General features: G+C 43.7%; 1 protein-coding gene across 8 annotated transcripts in view; it reads right to left on the minus strand.

Annotated features, from left to right (window-relative positions):
* Positions 1-20,749, minus strand: part of NF1 (neurofibromin 1) — a 1,379,374-nt gene that overhangs the window by 1,025,428 nt on the left and 333,197 nt on the right. For 6 of the 8 annotated variants that reach the window (XM_069226659.1, XM_069226655.1, XM_069226657.1 and 3 more), the window contains exon 13: positions 14,199-14,360. In XM_069226659.1, the coding sequence (XP_069082760.1) occupies positions 14,199-14,360 (162 nt within the window). The remainder of the gene's footprint in view (positions 1-14,198; positions 14,361-20,749) is intronic. The other 2 variants (XM_069226658.1, XM_069226654.1) reach the window with 1 other exon arrangement.

The raw sequence follows: 20,749 nt of genomic DNA on the forward strand, positions 1-20,749 counted from the left end.
CACTTACTCTTCTAAGAGATGTGCTAGCTATTAGAAAGGCTACTTTCCATGTTAAGTATTGTATCTCACAAGAGTGCATGGGTTCAAATGGTGGACCCATGAGTCGTGTTTATACAATATTGAGGTTCCACGAAGGAACTGTTGGTGTTCTTGGGGGAATGATTCTTTTTAGACCCTCCATAAATGCTTTTATGTCTGGGATTCTAAATAGTGATGTAGAATGTGTAATTTGTAGATAGGCAGAAATTGCTGTGAGATGTATTTAAATGGATGAAAAAGCTAACTTAGACTTTTGTAAGTGTAGTAAGTAGCTTACAATGTTTTCTGTGGACGCGTGTAATGGTTGAATTTGATTATTATGACAGTAATAAACCAATCATTTCCATTTATTTGCGTAGCAATGTCTTGTAGTAGGTTTTCTAGCCTGTTTGATGACCTCCATGCATTCTTGTGTGAGGTTTAGATGTCCGAATTCTAAGACTTCAGGAGCCAGATTGCTAGATTGAGCGATGCTGGATTCGGGTGTCTGATCTGTTGTTTGTGTTGAGTTAACAGATCTGGTCTGTTTGGTAGCTTGATATGAGGCACTACTGACGGGTCTAGTAGTGTTGTGTACCATGGTTGGCGTGCCCAAGTTGGTCCTACTACTATTAGTTTGAGTTTGTTTTGACTCAATTTGTTTACTAGATACGGAAGGAGTGGGAGAGGGGGAAAAGCGTAAGCAAATATCCCTGACCAACTCATCCATAACGCATTGCCCTTGGAGTGAGGGTGTGGGTACCTGGATGCGAAGGTTTGGCATTTTGCGTTTTCTTTTGTTGCGAATAGGTCTATTTGCGGTGTTCCCCAGTTTTGGAAGTAGGATTGTAGTATCTGGGGATGAATTTCCCATTCGTGGATCTGTTGGTGATCTCGACTGAGATTGCCGGCTAACTGGTTTTGAATTCCTGGTATGTACTGCGCTATTAGGCGAATGTGATTGTGAATTGCCCAATGCCAAATCTTTTGCGCTAAGAGACAAAGCTGTGATGAGTGTGTCCCTCCTGTTTGTTTAGGTAATACATTGTTGTCATGTTGTCTGTTTTGACAAGAATGTGTTTGTGGGCTATTAGTGGTTGAAATGCTTTCAATGCTAGAAACACTGCTAGTAGTTCTAGTTGATTTATATGAAGTTGTTTTTGCTGAGTGTCCCATTGTCCCTGGATGCTGTGTTGGTTGAGGTGTGCTCCCTACCCTACCATGGAAGCATCTGTTGTGATTACGTATTGAGGCACTGGGTCTTGGAAAGGCCGCCCTTGATTTAAATTTATAGGATTCCACCATTGAAGCGAGGTGTTTGTTTGGCGGTCTATCAACACTAGATCTTGAAGATGACCCTGTGCTTGTGTCCACTGTGTTGCTAGGCACTGCTGTAAGGGCCGCATGTGTAATCTTGCGTTTGGGACAATGGCTATGCATGAAGACATCATGCCTAGAAGTCTTCATCACTAATTTTACCTGATATTGTTGGTTTGGGTGCATGCTTTGTATTACGTTTTGGAGTGTGGACTTGGAGTGGCAATTCCTTTGTTTGTGTTGATTGTTGCTCCTAAGTATTGTTGTATTTGACACGGTTGTAAGTGTGATTTTAGGTAGTTTATTGAGAACCCTAGTTTGTGAAGGGTTTCTATGACGTATTTTGTGTGTTGAAGACACTGTTTCTGAGTGTTGGTTTTTATTAACCAATCGTCTAGATATGGGAATACGTGTATGTGCTGTCTTCTGATATGTGCAGCTACTACTGCAAGGCATTTTGTAAATACCCTTGGTGCTGTTGTTATCCCGAATGGTAACACTTTGAATTGGTAATGTACTCCTTGGATTACAAACCTCAAGTATTTCCTGTGTGAAGGATGTATGGGTATATGGAAGTACGCATCTTTTAGATCTAATGTTGACATGTAGTTTTGTTGTTTGAGCAAGGGAATCACGTCTTGAAGTGTTACCATGTGAAAGTGATCTGATTTGATGTAATGATTTAGTGTTCTGAGAACTAAGATGGGTCTTCGAGTTTTCTCCTTTTTTGGTATTAGAAAATACAGGGAATAAACACCTGTTCCTTTCTGATGGTTGGGTACTAGTTCTATTGCCCCTTTTTGTAACAACGCTTGGACTTCTAGTTGTAATAGATCCAAGTGCTGTTGGGACCTGTTGTGTATTATTGGAGGCACATTTGGTGGCAATTGTAGGAATTATATGCAATAACCATGTTGGATAATGGCTAGGACCCACGAGTCCGTAGTTATTTCTTCCCAATTTTTTTAATAATCTGTGAGTCTCCCCCCCCACTGGTGTTATGTGTTGGGGATTTGTGACATTGAAGTCACTGTTTAGTTTGTGGGGTCTTTGGGCTTTGTTATTTCCCTCTGGTTTTAGGGAACTGTCCACCTCTATATTGTCCCCGAACGCCTCCTCTTTGATACTGACCCTGGTATGTGGGTCTGGCCTGTGAGGTTGAGGGTTCGGTGCTTTGGGCTCGAAACCCCCCTCTAAAGTGTGTCTTCCTAAAGGTGCCTCTGCTCTGTGGGGAGTAGAGCGCGCCCATGGCTTTGGCCGTGTCAGTGTCCTTCTTTAGCTTCTCTATAGCTGTATCCACCTCCGGCCCAAACAACTGTTGTCCATTAAAGGGTATATTAAGCACAGCCTGCTGGATCTCTGGCTTAAATCCAGAGGTGCGTAACCATGCGTGTCTCCGAATAGTGACCGCTGTGTTTACAGTTCTGGCGGCTGTGTCCGCTGCGTCCATGGCCGATCGTATCTGGTTGTTGGAGATACTTTGGCCCTCTTCCACCACTTGCTGTGCACGCTTTTGAAACTCTTTGGGAAGATGTTCAATAAAATGCTGCATTTCATCCCAATGAGCCCTGTCATATCTTGCCAATAAAGCCTGTGAATTGGCAATGCGCCATTGATTGGCTGCCTGTGCTGCAACCCTTTTCCCAGCTGCATCAAACTTTCGACTTTCTTTGTCGGGTGGTGGTGCATCCCCAGAAGTCTGTGAGTTTGCCCTTTTGCGGGCTGCGCCTACTACCACTGAGTCAGATGTTAGTTGTTGCGTGATGTACACAGGGTCCATAGGGGGAGGCTTGTACTTCTTTTCCACCCTAGGTGTAATGGCTCTGCATTTGACGGGGTCTTGATACACTTGTTTGGCGTGTTTTAACATCCCTGGTAACATCGGCAGACTCTGGTACTGGCTGTGTGTTGATGACAAAGTATTGAATAAAAAGTCATCCTCAATAGGTTCAGCATGCAGTGCTACATTGTGAAAAGTAGCTGCTCTGGACACCAGCTGCATGTAAGCAGTACTGTCTTCTGGTGGTGACGGTCTTGCCGGGTAGCAATCCGGACTATTGTCAGATACTGGTGCATCGTATAGATCCCATGCATCTGGGTCATCCTGGCTCATCCCTGTGTGCGTTGGAGATTGCATCATTGGGGGTGTTGCAATTGGTGACAGTTGCGGTGAGTGCTGTGGCGATGGTTGTGGCGAAAAACGTGGTGGAGTTTTTTCTTTAGCCACTTTTGCTTTTGGCTGTTTATCTGTTTCTTGGAAAGCAAGTTTCCTTTTCATTTTAATAGGGGGAAGAGTTCTTATTTTCCCTGTGTCTTTTTGAATATGGAGCCTTCTTTGTGTATAGTCTGGTTCTCCCAGCTCTAATTCTTGTCCAAATTTATGGCCTTGCAGTTGAGATGAAAGGCCATGTTCTTCGGAACAGGAGCTCTGTTTCGGCTCTGATGCTGGGTGTTTCGGCACCAAAACTTTTTCCGCAGTCTTTTTCGGCTACGAAGCCACCTTTTTCGGTTTTGGTGTGCCGATCTCTCGGTGCCTACTTTGGTCGGAGCCAGTATCTCGGTGTCGAGTTTGGTCGGAGCCAGATTCTCGGTGCAGAGTATGGTCTGTGCCGGTATCCCGACCGGAGTCGGATGTCTTCGACACGTGTGTGCCCTTTTTCGGTGCCGATGGTTGGTCACCGTGTTTACGAGTTAAGCCATGGCCTGCGGGAGGTGGCGTCCCCTGGGCTTTCATTATTTTGGCGTGAGTTTTGGCCGGGGCAGTTTTACTCACGGTTTTCGCCGGCTGCTCACTTTCGGCCTTGTCCGAGTCCGAGTCTGGAATGGAGAAAGTCTCCTCTTCTTCGACGTCGTGGTGTCCTGACGGCGTCGATGCCATTTGAAGCCTTCGAGCTCTCCGGTCCCGTAGCGTCTTTTTCGACCGAAATGCCCGACAGGCCTCGCAGGTATCCTCTTTGTGTTCGGGTGACAAACACAAATTACAGACAAAATGCTGGTCTGGGTAAGGATACTTATTGTGGCATTCGGGGCAGAAGCGGAATGGGGTCCGTTCCATGAGCCTTGAAGACGCACACGGTCGGGCCGACCAGGCCCCGCCGGGGAATGGAAGCCCCGAAGGGCTACCGGAGCTCTTCTTTTATTCGGTGTCGATCTGCTATAACTAACCCGATACCAAACGCAAACAATACCGTCGAGTTTTCCCAGATTTAACTAACTTTCCGAACCGAAACACGGAGCGAAGAGGAACACGTCCGAACCCAAGGCGGAAAGAAAACAACCTAAGATGGAGTCGACGCCCATGCGCAATGGAGCCGAACGGGAGGAGTCCCTCGATCTTGTGACTCGAAAAGACTTCTTCGAAGAAAAACAACTTGTAACACTCCGAGCCCAACACTAGATGGCGGGATATGCACAGCATGTGTATCTGCAGCTACACATGCCATCGAACATATATATATATGTTAAAGAAGATGTCCATGCAATGTATGAGCTCTTCAAAATTCGGTGTCGATTTGTTCTAACTAACCCGATACAAAACGCAACAATACCGACGTTTTTTTCCGAGATTCTAACTAACTTTCCGACCCGAAACACGGAGCGAAAAGTAACACGTCCGAACCCGATGGCGGAAAAAAAACAATCTAAGATGGAGTCGACGGGAGGAGCCAAGATGGCGGCAGGGACGGTCGCTTGACCCGAGCGCTCCGTCCCCGGCCACTCCGAGATATCCTAATAGGCGCCCCCCCCCAGCGGCCTGGCAGTGACGGCGGCGTGGCTGGGGGAGACCGGGGCATGCAACTCGCGCTGTGAGCGCTCCCCGGACCACGAGCGAGGCGAGTCTGGGACTCGTCGGTCCGCGTCGGGTGCGGCGCGGAGCGGGGGGAGCTGCGGCTGCAGCCCCGGTCGTGCTCTCACCGGGCGCGGCCGCCTCCTACCTCCCTGCGACTGGGAGAGCGGGGGAGGCGCGCCCGGAGGAGGACCGTGCAGTTTGTCCAGCTGGGCGCCCAGAGACGCCGACTCGAGGTGCCGGGACGCCATTTTAGATCTCGGCGGCCGGCGGGGATGAAGGCGGCGGAGGAGCAGTGAGGAGGCCCGGTGAGGCAGACGCGAGGCGGCGGTGGCCCAGCAGGCAGCGGGGATTCCAGGCTCAGAAATATTTTAATTAAAAAAAATAAATAAAAAAAAATTAAAGAACAAGGTGAGGAGGGCGCCTACGAGGAGGGGAACACCAAAATTACTCGGAGGAGGTAAACTTTGGGAACGGCAAGCGCCCCCCCCTTCACTCCGCCGCTCCATCCTCGCAACTGGGCAAGACAGATGCGGATTGCGTGCTCCTGGGAGCACAGTTTATTCAACAAATGCAGAATGGATGGCTGGGTTGGACTGTGGATGCGTGGACTGCCCTGGACTTACTAGCAGTGGGTCCCTGCCGCAAATGCTCCTAGCTGCACGAGGTATATTCGCAGCACCCCGCGAGCGCCTCAACCCGTGATCTCTCCCGCGCCTCGGCGCCTCACCCGACCGTCCAGCAACTCTCCCCTCCAACTGAGGGAAACCTCTGGCACCAAGCCCAGCCACCACACAAGAAGAAGCAAGTGTTCTCCCCTAATGACTGCACCCTCTACGCATTTCAACGAGCCCGGTGGACAGCTCCGCGGGAACGTGGAGTTAGACCATTGAATTCATCAATGTCTGTAGTATTTGTCACTGAACACACAGGCCATAATAAACCAAATTAGGACTGGATGCTCCTTTGCTTCACTGCCTAACTGCAAGCCCACCAGTGCGAAGTCTCTGCAGATTGGGAGGCAACCTCATAATAGCCAAAATGGCCGGAAGAGCCAAGTCAACCAAGAACCCAGATCGAACTTACCCAAGGGATAACGCCTACAGATCAACAATTTGGCCCATCCCTACAATCTCTGGAAAACACACTTCTAGCGCATTCTGCTCAGTTCGAGAAAGTATTGCAGGCAATACTGGACACTAAGTCATCACTGGAGGGTAGAATTGATGCAGTCGCGCAAGACCTGAATCTCCTACGAGTGGATCATCGTAGCCTAGCCGAAAAAGTAAAAACAACTGAAGCTGAAATAGCGGAACTAACTCCAATAGCGCAAGGGAACCAAAAACAAATTCAGCGCATGGATGAAGAGCTGAAGATACTCTGGAGAAGATCCGAGGAAATGGAGAGCAGGGCGCGCCGAAATAACGTGAGATTTCTGGGCTTTCCGGATAGCATGCGTCAACCGGAATCAGAAATTTCCCTAGAGCAGTGGCTAATTAAAGAGGTGTTAAGCGGGGCTCCATCCAAGTTTTTCTCAGTTAAAAGGGCTTACAGAGTCCCGGGCAGGCCTCCAGCCCCCGGCCAGTCCCCCAGACCATTGATTGCCAGGTTCTTAAATTACAGAGATCGAGACGCAATACTGCAACAATTTCGCAATAAGGGCCCGTTCAAGTATGAAGACTCGAACATCAATGCCTACCCAGACTTCACGCAAGAGGTGTAAAATCAGCGTAATTCTTTTGTTAAAATCAAGCAACGCTTACGAGAACAGAACATAAAATATGCCCTGCTCTTCCCAGCCAAGTTAAGAGTAGTGATGGAGGACCGTACCCATATATTCACCAGCACCGAGGACGCCAGGACATGGCTCCACGCCAAGGGCCTTGCATACCCCCGGGAAGACGCAGAGGAGGACGAGAAACGGGGGAGATCCACTGCAGGGAAGCGATCCAAACGGCGCACCAGAGGCCAGCCCAATGTCTGGCAAGCAGCAGAGGACAGAGCAAAAGTGCTTAAAGAAATGCCGCTACACATGCAAAGCAGCAGTATAACTCCCGACGGGCCTGTGGAGGTGGAACAGGACTCAGACACAGCCAGCTCCGTATCCACGGTAACAGGAGAACTAGGTGGGCCGAAGGTCACCCCGAGATCTGCCGATGACCTATAAATTATTGGCTCAGATCCAGAGTGAACACTAGAGATGGCGATTGCAACTGGAAAACTTACAGAGACTCCACGACACTGCCGAGCTGTGGGGATAGAGTGCTTCCAACAATATACATCTTTGATATAAACACTAAGCTAAGTGATTTGGGGCACAAACAGGTGGCAAGTGGCGGGTGGATGGGGCCAGAGGGAATGGAAATATGCCAAGGGGGGGCGCCTGAAGATATTGGCAGACTTAGTCTGCGGCATGATGTGAGCCCCTTACAAGAGCCACATCTGTAAGATATGAGAATCCCACTAAGCAAATCCAACTGGATAAAAGTTATGTTACACATTTTTAAGTTCATGACTAAGATAATTAGCCACTGTTTTGGTTTATCCTGTGGTTGCAAATTGAACAATTTGTATCATATTTTGAAAAATAAAACCAATAAATATATTTAAAAAAATAAAGATGGAGTCGACGCCCATGCGCAATGGAACCGAAAGGGGAGGAGTCCCTCGGTCTCGTGACTCGAAAAGACTTCTTCGAAGAAAAACAACTTGTAACACTCCGAGCCCAACACCAGACGGCGGACTGTGCACAGCATGTGTATCTGCAGCTACACATGCCATCGAACACATATTTACATAATAAAGTACTACAACGGCTACAGGTTTCTGGAGAGGAGGGAGGGCGCATTTGAATCTGCAGCACTACATGGCACAAACAGATGTACACTGGGTAAGTGCCATTTTCCGTTTGATGGCATGTGTAGCTGCAGATACACATGCTGTGCATAGACTGAAAAGCAGTCCCTCTCCCATTTAAGCAGTGGTAAGCCTGTTGGAGTTAAAGTAGTGTGAAATTGTGCTTTAAGCACTGCTTGACTAACATTTGTTTGTTGTCGAGATAACACATCCAAAAAGTAGTGTATAGTAAATGTGTGTGGTGTGGACTATATGGCTGCTTTGCATATGTCTGCTATTGGTATATTTCCCCAAAATGCCATTGAAGCTCCTTTCTTTCTAGCTGAATGTGCTTCAGGAGTTACGAATAGTTGCCTTTTAGCTTTAAGATAGCAAGTTTGAATACACTTTACTATCCATCTGGCCAATCCTTGTTTGGAAATGGGATTGCCTTTATGAGGTTGTTGGAAAGCCACAAAAAGTTTTTGAGATTTTCTAAAGTCTTTTGTTCGGTCTTTGTAATACACAAGAGCTCTTATAAGATCAAGAGTGTGGAGAGCTTTTCCAGCAACTGAATCTGGCTGTGGAAAGAAGACTGGCAATTCCACTGACTGTTAATGTGAAATGGTGAAACTATTTTGGGTAAAAATTTTGGATTTGTCCTAAGTACTATTTTGAGTTTGTGTACTTGGAAGAAGGATTTTTCTAAAGTGAATGCCTGAATTTCACCTACTCTTCTTAAGGAACTAATTGCTACTAGGAAAGCAACCTTCCATGAGAGAAACTGGAGCGCACAAGAATGCATGGGTTCAAAAGGTGGACCCATAAGTCTTGTGAGCTCAATGTTAAGATTCCATGCAGGAGATGGTGGAACTGTAGGTGGAATAACTCTATTAAGACCTTCCATAAAATCTTTTAAGAAAGGAATTCGAAACAGAGAGATATGTTGTCTGTTTTGGAGGTAGGCTGATATTGATCTTAAATGAATTTTAATAGATGTATATGCCATATTTGCTTTCTGTGAATGAAGCAACTAACATACAATATCCTTTACTGATGCGTTAAGTGGATCAATGTTTTTAGGTTGGCAGTAATATACAAAACGTTTCCATTTATTTGCTTAACACTGCCTCGTTGTAGGTTTACATGCTAGTTTTACAATGTCCATACATTCTAGTGGAAGCTGTAGATATCCAAATTCCATGACCTCAGGAGCCAAATCGCCAGGATGAGCATACTAGGATTGGGATGCCTGATATAACCCTTGTTTTGAGTCAATAGGTCTGGTCTGTTTGGGATCTTCTGATGTGGTACTACCAACAGATCCTATAATGTTGTGTACCAAGGTTGACGTGCCCACATGGGAGCTATGAGTATCATAGTGAGGGAAGTGTGACGGATATTGTTGATTAGAAATGTAATTAATGGGAGAGGGGGAAAGCATAAGCAAATATCCCTGACCAATTGATCCGCAGAGCATTGCACTTGGATTGAGGGTGTGGTTATCTGGATGCAAAGTTTTGGCATTTTGGGTTTTCACTTTTTGCAAAAAGGTCTATGTTTTGTGTTCCCCACATTTGAAAGTAACGTTGAATTACTTGTGGGTGAATCTCCCTTTCGTGTATTTGTTGATGCGTCCTGCTTAAGAGGTCTGCTAGCTGGTTGTGTATCCCTGGGATTTATTCCGCTAGCAGGTGAATGTGATTGTGAATTGCCCATTTCCAAATTGTTTGTGCTACGAGTGACAACTGGGATGAGTGTGGCCCCCCCTGTTTTTGCAGATAATACATTGTTGTCATGTTGTCTGTCCTTATTAAGACTATTTTGTGTATAATCTGTGGTTGAAATGCTTTGATGGGTAAGAACACTGCCAGCAATTCCAAGTGGTTTATGTGGTAAGTTCGCAGGATTGAGTCCCATTATCCCTGTATTGTAAGATTGTTGAGATGGGCTCCCCAACCGGTCATTGCTGCATCCGTGGTGATTATGGTCTGTGGCACAGGATCCTAGAATGGGTGCCCTTTTGATGTGTGATTCCACCATTAAAGAGATTTGTAAGTTTGGCGGTCCAACAATACTAGATCCTGTAATTGAACCTGTGCCTGAGACCATTGTTGTGAGAGACACTGTTGTAGTGGTCTCATGTTTAGAAGTGCATTGGGCACTATTTCTATGCATTATGTCAACATTCCTAACAGCTTCATGACAAACCTTACTGTGTAAGTTTGATTGACCTGCAATTGGGATAGGTGTGTGTGAAACACTTGTATTCATTGTGAATTTGGTTAGGACAATGCGGAGATTTCTGGTAATTTATTGTGAACCCTAATTTGTGTAGGTTATCTATTGCATATTGTGTGTGTAGTTGACAGTTTTGAATGGTGCTGGCTTTTATTAACCAGTCTGGATAAGGGAAGACATGTATGTGCGGTCTTCTGAGGTATGCTGCAATTATTGCTAGACAGTTTGTGAATACTCCTGGTACTGTTGTTACTCCAAAGGGTAGTACCTTGAATTGATAGTGATTGCCTGCTATCACAAACTTTAAATACTTGCAGTGTGCTGGATGTATAGGAATGTGGAAGTAAACATCTTTTAGGTCTAATGCGGTCATGTAATATTTTCGTAATAAAGGAATGACATACTGTAAACTGACCATATGGAAATGCTTCAACAGGATATGTTGATTTAGAGGTCTGAGATCGAGAATTGGTCTGAGAGTGCCATCCTTTTTTGGTATGAGGAAGGATAGAGAATATACTCCTGACCCTTGCTGACTGATGGGAACCATTTCTATTGCATGTTTGAGAAGAAGAGACTACCTCTTGTTTTAACAGGGCAATGTGTTCGAGAGTAAGCCTGTGTGAACGGGGTGGAATGTTTGGTGGAGTGGAGATAAGTTCTAAGCAATAACCATTGCAGATAATTGACAATACCCATCGATCTGTTGTAATCTGTTGCCAGTTAGGATGGAAATATTGCAGTCTTCCTCCCAAAGGAGATGGATGCTGTTTGGGAGTGATGGGAAAGTAACTGCTTTAATGAGGTGGATGCGCCTCTTGCAGCAGGGGATTTACCTCTGGATCTGAAATTGTGTGCTCCATAAGAGCCCCTGGAAGATCCCCTGGGATAATATTGTTGTCCCTGTTTTTGCTGGGACGTAGGGGCCTCTTAAATTTGTGGTTTAAAACCTCCTCTAAATTGAGGTTTGCAAAATGAGCCCCGCAAAACATGTTGTATAAAGGGCTCCCATGGCCTTTGCTGTCTCAGAGTCCTTTTTTAATTTATCAATGGTTGTGTCCACCTCCGGTCCAAAGAGTTGCTGCTTATTAAAGGGCATGTTAAGGACCGCTTGTTGTATTTCAGGCTTAATGCCTGAGGACCTCAAACCAAGCATGTCTTCTAATTGTGATGCTATTGTTTATTCCTCTAGGTGCCGTATCAGCTGCATCTAGTGCTGATCTGATCTCATTACTGGCAATGGCTTGTCCCTCTTCTACTACCTGCTGCGCCCTTTTCTGGGGTTCCTTTGGGAGGTATTGCAGGAACTCCTGCATCTCATCCCAATGTGCCGTCGTACCTAGCTAAAATGGCTTGGGAAATAGCAATGCGCCACTGGTTTGCAGCCTGAGTTGCCACCCTTTGCCTGCTGCATCAAATTTGCGGCTTTCTTTATCAGGGGGAGGAGCATCCCCTCTGGACTGGCTATTTGCACGTTTTCTAGCTGCGCTGACTACAATGGAGTCTGGAGGTAACTGCTGTGAAATGAAAACTGGATCAGTTGGTGCCGCTTTGTATTTTTTTTATCCATTCTAGGTGTTAACCCCCTGGCCTTGGCAGGATCTTTAAAAATGTCATCTGCATGTTTCAGCATACCAGGTAGCATTGATAAACACTGGTATTGTTTGTGAGTTGAGGAAAAAGTGTTAAATAGAAAATCCTCTTCTAATCGCTCAGAGTGCATCTGCACACTATGATAAGCGACTGCTCTAGAAATGACCTGATTATAGGCTGTGGTATCCTCAGGTGGAGATGTTCTTGTAGGATACAAATCAGGATCATTGGGTGGGATTGGGTCAGAGTCATACATATCCCATGGATCCATGTTATAAATACTATCATCACCTATATAGTCCCCATGTGAAGAAGCATGAGATTGTGCGGGTGAAGCTGGTGGTGGTGGAGTATGAGGGGGTGGAGAAGAGGAAAGATAAGGCGAATGTGGTGGAGAAAGCTGAATAGTCTTTGGCTTTTCCTTAAGTTTAAATATTTGTCGGTGAAGGGCCAGTTTCCAAACTATCCTAGAATACTAATTTCCTCTTTGTAATTGGAGGAGGAGAGACAATAATCTTTCCAGTCTCTTTCTGGATTTGAATCCTCCTTTACTTTTGGTCCATGACCTCAAGAATGGGTATGATGTCATCTCCCTCCTGTCCTGAAGATGAAGCCTGTTTTCTACCTCCTAATGAACGCTCCAAAGTTTTGGTGGCAGTATGCTTCATACGTGATGAAAAAGTGGACTGAGCAGTAGGGAAAAGTCCTTTCGGCTCCAAAGATGGGCTTCAACGTTTCAGCTCCGAAGAGGATCATGGATGTTTTGGCTTCGATGAAGTATGAAGCCTACATCTTTCGACTCAATGCTGAAACAGGCGTGGCAGTCTGTTGATGGGAGTGAGTCTTGGCCTTCTACGGCTCCGAACCAGAGGGTCGGTCGACGATTGGATATTTTCGGGTCCAATCATGGCTAGCAAGCAGTGGTATACCGAAGGCCTTCTGTGATTTCTTTTTTTTTTTTTTAGTTTGTTGGGAAGGGGCTGGTGCACTCACGTACTGCATCGCAGGGAGTACCTGGATGTCCTCCTCTGAATCTCGGTTGGAGTCAGAGTCTCGAATGGACACTGCCATCTGTGCCTGTTCCTCACTAAAGATGTCGGGTGTCTGCTCTGTGGACTTCAACACCATCTCCAACCACTTTTTAAGGTCTTCTTCGATCGAAAGCGAGTACCCACTCTCCTAAACTGGAGGTCCAATGTACGAAACCTCCAGGATATATATATGTTCATAATATGGAAGTAAATCGTCCCCATTGTCTTTATTAGATGGTGGCAAACTCTTGTTAGAATTAGAGAAAAAAAGATGATGGAGCCTTTAAAGACAACTCCATAAAAGAGAAAATATATGATCTGAATCAGAAAGTTCAGAAACTGGGTGTGCTGGAGTGTGATTTGGACTTTGACTTACTGTACGACTTCAAATGTTCTGTTTCCAGTGCAGGTACAAGTTCATGCCTGCAAAGGGAACATCACATTAGTAAAAGATTGAACAGCGGCTGAAGCTGACAGTTTGTCTTTCAAGATGCAGACAGAAACTCAAATAGGGACGGGGCAAATCTCTACCTGCAGGCAGGTGCAATGAGTGATTACACACACTTGGTGGTAATGTCTCACGAGTCCATGGGACATCCTTTTCCCACCTTCCAAAAGTGTGCACTGGCTGTGCGCCAGCTGTATGTGGCAGTCAGTCACTGAGCCGCCGGACAGGCTTTTTGCCTCGGCATCGGTTCCTGTAATAAAGCACAGGCAACAGACTCGCTCATATGCATGGAGCCACAGAAGATTTGGGGGAATTGGTAGAAACTCAAGCGTGTTTTTGACAAGAGCAGGTCCATAAGACTGAAATGGCAAACTATCTAAATTGATCTGATACCATTAAAAAGCACAGAATTGTGTCACAAAACTACACAGTGGTTTTCAACACCATAATTATTTACAATCCTGATGTCTCTATCAGATATACACGTACCATTCTAAAAAAGGCAATCTTACTGCAAGGTTGACAATCGGAGTAGATTTTTTAATCACAGTTAAAGTTTAAATTGATAAGTATGAAATTTACACTTATGCAAAATGTGTCTGTGAGGTCCATCAGCTGATGTAGCCAACTCATACCCACAGAAAATGTGTCACATTTCTAAGCGTCTCTACAAAGATCTAAATTCTGGCCACCTGTTTTTAAGAAGCCATATTTTATTAATTGTAAGGAAGGACATGAACATTTTGCTTTCATCACAAATTAAATCAGTGCATGGTAAATACACATTGAGGGGGTTCCATGTTATAATTCTGAAGGACAAGTAGTCAAGTATATAAACAGTTGCTGCATGTGGAAAAAAACTCCAGTGCGAGAACCTAAGGAGACATTCAAACAGGAAAAAAAACAAAATATATGTCCAAGTACTTACATAGAGCAGGAGCTTTGGGTCTCCGTGAATGAGCTTCACCATGGACAACAGCAAGTATTTGTAGCTTCTTGTTTCCAGATCTGTTGGCTTTTCTCCTTTAAATTTAAGACTCGTTGTCATTTTCTCTTTAAAAGTAAGACTCTGAGGAAAAATCCCAGCACTCTGTCAGTACAAGGAATTATATAAATTAAACACAATTATTAAAGGACCACAATACAAGTTAAAACAGTTTTGCATGCAAAACATTTGTCACTATTTTCTAAATTAAATTTCTCATCCAAACTATAATCTGTAATTCACAGTTAAAAGTAATTCATTCAATGTAATTAACTGAAAAATATCATGCATTACTCTGTATCAAAACAATCTGTTCATGTAATTTTATTGAACTGTCTTGTTGCTTGGAAGCTCCATTCATAGAGGAGCCTTAAGCAGCTCAACTAAGTTCTACATCAAGAAGCAGATATATCATCAAAACCTCAATAGAAATCCACCAGATGTATTCAATTGTTTACAAGAAACTGTAATGTTGTGTAGCGGAAACATGAAACATGACTGATTGCAAAATCTGGGCCAGAAAAACTCAAAAGATATTCAATAAGGTCAGATCACTCAGTCTGCATAACAGACTCTCACTCCAATATGCATATCGTGTCATGTCAAAAATGTTTTTTCAGCACTGGAGTAAAATACATTCTGCCTGATTATATAGCTCAAAATTATAGCAAGTTTCATTATTGCTGTTGAGCACTTGTTAATTAGGTGTTTTTCAATCTATAAAAATAGATACATCGTAAACACAGGATTACTTTCCTGTAAACAATGTGGTGACATGCTGTCGAATTTACAGCATCAAAGTTGTGAATTTATTCAAACTTAAGCGACTCGCTTGAGTGCAACTGCTGACCACTTTTCAAAAACAGACATAGGCAATTAATGGCACCTTCTTGATGCGATAGAGCCCAAGGACCTTGGTTGTTCAATGTTGCATTAACTGAAACATGTTTTTGTCTGAAGGCCAATGACTTAAATGTGGCATTTGTGTTTTCAATAACTTACAGGTCCTCAGTTTCCTGATGAAAACAATTGGGGTTCCGGAAACAGGGAATTTTGGAGAGGTCAACATAAAGTTGGGAATACATTTATGAATGGCTAATGTGAGCTATCGTTGTTCTTCCTTTTTTAAATTTATTTTTGGAAGTCTGAGCAGACATAGCGATATCCACATCTGAGGTTTTGGAGTCGATGTCCAGACCTTGCTCTGCAGTTCCTTCCCCTCCCCCCCCCCAAAACATTTTTAAATAAAAAAAAAAAAAAAAAAAATGGACAACTATGCACCTGTCCAGATAACACTAAATAAAAAACAGAGTTGTTACTGTCACATTTCAAAGTCAAGTACAAGGTTAATGAGTTTCATCTCATGGAAAACACAACTGGCCTTCAGCTGCATCCAGAATTTTTTCCAGATGTGATCACTACTTCCGAACTCAAGGGCAGGAATAATAATAAGATGGCGTTCTCAAAGGCGGCATGTTTCAAATAGGGCTTGAAGTGGAGGTCATCATGAGTCCCCGTCACTACGCCAATAGCCAGCAACCAACACCCAAAAGTGTGATCCCACTTAAACACTACGTTATTCCAAGCAGCAGTTAACAGATGTTTCAGCGCACATGTATCTAAAATAGGTTTATAATGAAAAATCTACTTTATTAAAAGTAGTTGGCAGAACTTGCATTTATGCCCTGTTACACAAGGATACAATCGACTAGAACGAACGGCAGAGCAAGTGAAATGCTAATTTGTAATTTTGTATTTTGTTTTTTTTAAATGATGTAAGAAAATCTGTAAAAAGCAAAAAACCAAGAAAGTGATGGACCTAAGGCTTGAATTACAACCAGTCACTGCTTTTAGTTGTGGCTTCACTTCCATCACTTGTTCATTAAACATTAAACAAAACTGTACCAGAAGCACATCCCAAAACGTTTCTGAAAGAAGGCACGACACAAAGTGCATCCTATTACGATTGAAGGGAACCCCTACAAACTACCTAAAACAAATTTGAAGAAAAAAGCACAAGCGGTCTATAGTCATGTCATTTTTGCTGCTTGTGTTGTGTAAAAAAAAAAAAAAAAAAAACTGCTAGACATATTTGCCCAAATGTTTGCACGCACTTGAACAGACCATTAGAAGCATTTTTAAAGCACATTTTATTAGATTGGTATGAAACAGACATTAATTTCAAAATAAATTGGTGATGCAGCACCAAGTCACATTTCCTTACAGTAACCATTACCCATTTTATTCCCTTACTATTCCTTTTCCTGTCAACCCCTTCTCAATCTCTTGCCGGATCTGCATGAAATTGAGGAATCACATTTGCTAGGCCGTTATAGATTTTAATCCTAGAGCAGTAAAAATGTCCAAGGCCACAACAAGTCATATCACACTCCTACATACCATACACGGTCCTTATGGACTCCAGGTCAGGTTCCCTTGTTAAGCGAACCATGGCAGCCCTTTTAGTCAGCCCTCTCTATTTGTCCATCATTCATGCTTACCTTCAATATCTACGAGTAGCAAAGACTAGTGTAATTTTTAAATTAAACAGATCGACGATCATGAGTCTTTGGAAACAACTGACTTTCCTGCAACTTTTGTAATTCAGAATAAGGCACCACAGCGGAATGGGCATTTACGCTGACTTGTTTTACTTCTTCGGATAGGTTAGAATTGTAAGGGTTAATATCCTTCTAGGGTGGTCGACATTTTTCAGAAGGTGTTAATGACCTCGTCATGTCCTCCATCATCATACAATGCCCCACCCAGTGTCTTAATTGACAATATCAGAATTCCATATCCAATCCTAAAATATGTTTCCCGTAATCTTCAATCATACCTTGGATCCTTCACACATCTGCTATTGTAGATGAGACCCCTGTGGGAACACGATTACATTCCAAACCTCCAGAATAGTTCTTGTGACCGAAGTGCAGAACAGATTCTGTAGCTTGAACTTTTTTCAGCAGCAATTAACCTTCCCCAGTTGGCACTTCCTGCCATCACCCTATTCATTTAAACCTACAGCTTGGTAGTTTTCGTTCAGATCAGTTCCCTAAGGTGGGCTGCAGCAAAAGAGATTCATGAAGCTGAAGAAATCCCAAATATGCTTTGCTATTTTTGGCCTTTATAACAGGTACTGCTAGGTACACCTTTTTCCCTGCCACAAAGTGCAGAAAGTACAACATAAACCGACAATACATTAAAACCATGGCAGCGATGGCACAACATTTGCTTTTATGGATGCATCTAACCCCCAAAATGTAATTCTCAAGTTCAAAATGGCTTCCAGGTGTTTTTGTTTTTAAAAGATTTGTCTCGTATTGCTCACCTATGCTTGTCTGTTTTGTTTCACCTCATTTCCTAGGGGAGGTGTGTGGATGCATGTGAATCTAGAAAACTTCTCAAGCTGTAAAACTATTTATATTAGTAAGAAACAATTTAGTTTTGCAACGTGATTCTTTTTCTGGACTCAAACGCGGTGCGCTGACTTTGTACTGGCATCTCTGTTCATCTTCATTGTGGTGGTAGGTTTTGAAATGAGTTGGACTTGCAAACAAATGCTTTAGTACCTTCAGTCCCACTTGTGATTCTCTATTCACCAGGAAATCTAAACAATAATGGTGTGTGAATGTGAGAACTGATGCCCAGGAAGCTGCCATATGTCACTTAACGGCACATTTGCTAGAAAGGGGACTTTCTTCCTTGTGGAGTGCGCTTTAGGCTTTGCTTCGAGTTGTACGCCACCTGTCTTGTGACACATTTGTATTGTAGGAGCTATCCATCTTACAATGGTACCATGAGCTACTGGTACACCCTTGTTCTTGTCTGCAAAGGACACAAATAACTGTCTTTCTTTACCGATTGCTTTTGTTCTCTCTAGGTGCTACATCACTGCTATACATACATTAAATATGTGCAAGACTCTTTCATCTTTAGTCCTAGATCCTGGGAGAAGCTTGATATCTGAATTGTTTGGTTCATGTGAAACTGGTATGTAACCTTTGGCAGAAAACATGGTCCTCATGGCTACCCTGTCCTGGTCTATTTGCAAGTACAGTTCCTGGGCGGTAAGTGCCTGTAACTCACTTACCCTGTGTAGTAATGTCATTGCATAAGGAAGACTGTTTTAGCGTGAAAAATCAAAATTTGCTCCGTGGATTAGTTCAAAGTGGCCTCTCATCAGTTGTGTTAGTATCGGTTCTACATGGGTGTTGATGTGCACCTTGATGGGGCTATTCTCTTAACACCTTCCAGAAACCTTTAAACCACTGTTGTAGTGACTAAACATCTACCCAGATGGCCCCTCACTCGTAGGTCAGTATTGCTGCTAAGTGAACCTTCAGCAAGGCGCAGGTTAGTTTATTATCCAGTAGATGAGTAAGGTATCTGATGGCTATAGGGTCCCACATGCTGTTTTTGAATATGCTAGACCTTTGGCACCATTGCAGTTATCGTTCCCATTTGGCTGTGCAGCATACTGCTTTAGATGGCGTTCACGATTCCCTTAGGACTTTCATAGCTCTCTCCGGGAGAATTAAATATCAGAATTCCTCATTTTCAGAAGCCATGCTGCTAAGCTCACGGTACTGGGCTATGGGTGGATAATTTTCCCCGTCTGAATGGATAGCAAGTTGTGCAAGACCGGAAGTCTTTTTATGATGTCCTGTGCCATCTCTATACCATCCGAAAAATATGATTGTCTCACCCCTAAAAGGGGCAATCCAGATTAGTGTCATGTGCAACTGTTTCCACTTGTTTATTACTAACGGTATTAGGGGGATGGGAGGCAAAGCATATGCAGGTTTCCCTGGCCAGTCTATTGACAGGGTATTCCCCAAAGACAGCAAGTGTGTGATGCAAGTTTGGCAATTCATGTTCTGAACAGGTCCACCTCTGGCATCCCTCTTACCAGAATCACTTGACAACTCTCTGGTTTAGTTCCTATTCGTGAGAGATGGTTGTTGCCTGCTAAGCTTGTCCGCTTGCACATTATCCACTCTTGAAAGGAGTATTACTATTAGTGTTCTTACTTAGGATGACCCACCTCAAGGTTTCATGTGCCAAATTTGATAGGGCCAAGGATTTTATACCTCCATGTTGAATGAGGTAAAAGGTTGTTATGTTGTCCATCAGTATTTATCTCGACTTTCCCCATACTTGTATCTGAAAAATGTTTAAGTCTAGAAAAACAGTCTTTAGTTCCAGTATATTCATGCGCTGAGTTGCTTCTTCTGCTTTTCAGACATTTCGTGTTGGGTCACCCCATGTGTGCTCACCATCCTGTGTGCAAGGTGGTGATGATCACGGTTGTATTTGGTTGTGCAAATAGTCTGCCAACTGCTATGTTCTTTGATCCATCATGCCATTTCCTCTTGTAATGTCTGTTTAACAGCCACTAGATCTTCCCAAATGACCATTGCTTGTGACCACTGACCCAGAGTTCATTCCTGGATTGGTCTCATGTGTAGCCTTGCATATGGAATTACTGGGATGCAGGAAGCCATCATGCCTAGCATCTTCCTCACTGTCAGATAATGGCCCTAGCGGTATATTTGCATTTGATGTGTTATTTGGATTCTTCTGTTGTTGAGTAATACTTTGGCTTCCACTGTATTTATTTTTGCTCCTAAAACGACTTCCTTTTTTTCCCGGTATTGAGAACGATTTGTCTATGTTTATTGATAAATCTGGACTGCAAAAAGTTTCCATCACTGTTTTGGAGCCGCTTGCACACCTGGAGAATGAGCTTGCCTTTATCAGCCCGTCATTTAGGTAGGGGTACATATGTATTCCTTTTCTCGTCAAGAGTGCCATCACGGTGTTTAATCATTTCTATGCAACATCCAAGTTGGATGACGTTGAAAAAACATTTGTCTGACATGACATATCCCCATACCTGGAGAAAGGCCTATTTTCTGCCCGCTGTCCCCCACACACTGGTGTTATGTTGAAAGAGCTCTGTACTGAGGATTCACTCAATGGATTGTGAATTAAGTATTTCCCATTTGTAGTGAAATGTGTGTTTTGACCACTGACTGTGTTGCACCACTTTGCACAGCTGCCCTCAGTCACATTAGTGTTCACCAGTTACAGACTCAATTTAGACTTCGATTCATTCTGCCTATTGACTATCGTAGCATTAGACACTGCCATGTTAATTTTCTACATTGTAAACTGACCATTCTGTCTTGTTTTCATGCTTTTTCTCACAAAGGGTTTTGGTTGATAAGGATCTACTCAGACGGCAAGGAACGACCTTGTTTTGACTTGACATCTTGGGATTGTGGCCAAACCCCAACAGGTTATTTTCAAAACATACCTAAACTAGCCAGCATGTTTGAATTGCAAAAGGAGGTTGTTTTTTTTCCAGAAAGCTCCTTTGGTTTCTTAAGATATAAAACAGACCCAGTGCGACAGTGAGAGTCAGTGGCCTCAATCAGGATTCAGACGTCGGATGCCTGATATAGATTTCCCGTGAGGGTAGAGATCTC

This window comes from Pleurodeles waltl, chromosome 3_2 (assembly GCF_031143425.1).
Source record: "Pleurodeles waltl isolate 20211129_DDA chromosome 3_2, aPleWal1.hap1.20221129, whole genome shotgun sequence".
Taxonomy (NCBI): Eukaryota; Metazoa; Chordata; class Amphibia; order Caudata; family Salamandridae; genus Pleurodeles; species Pleurodeles waltl.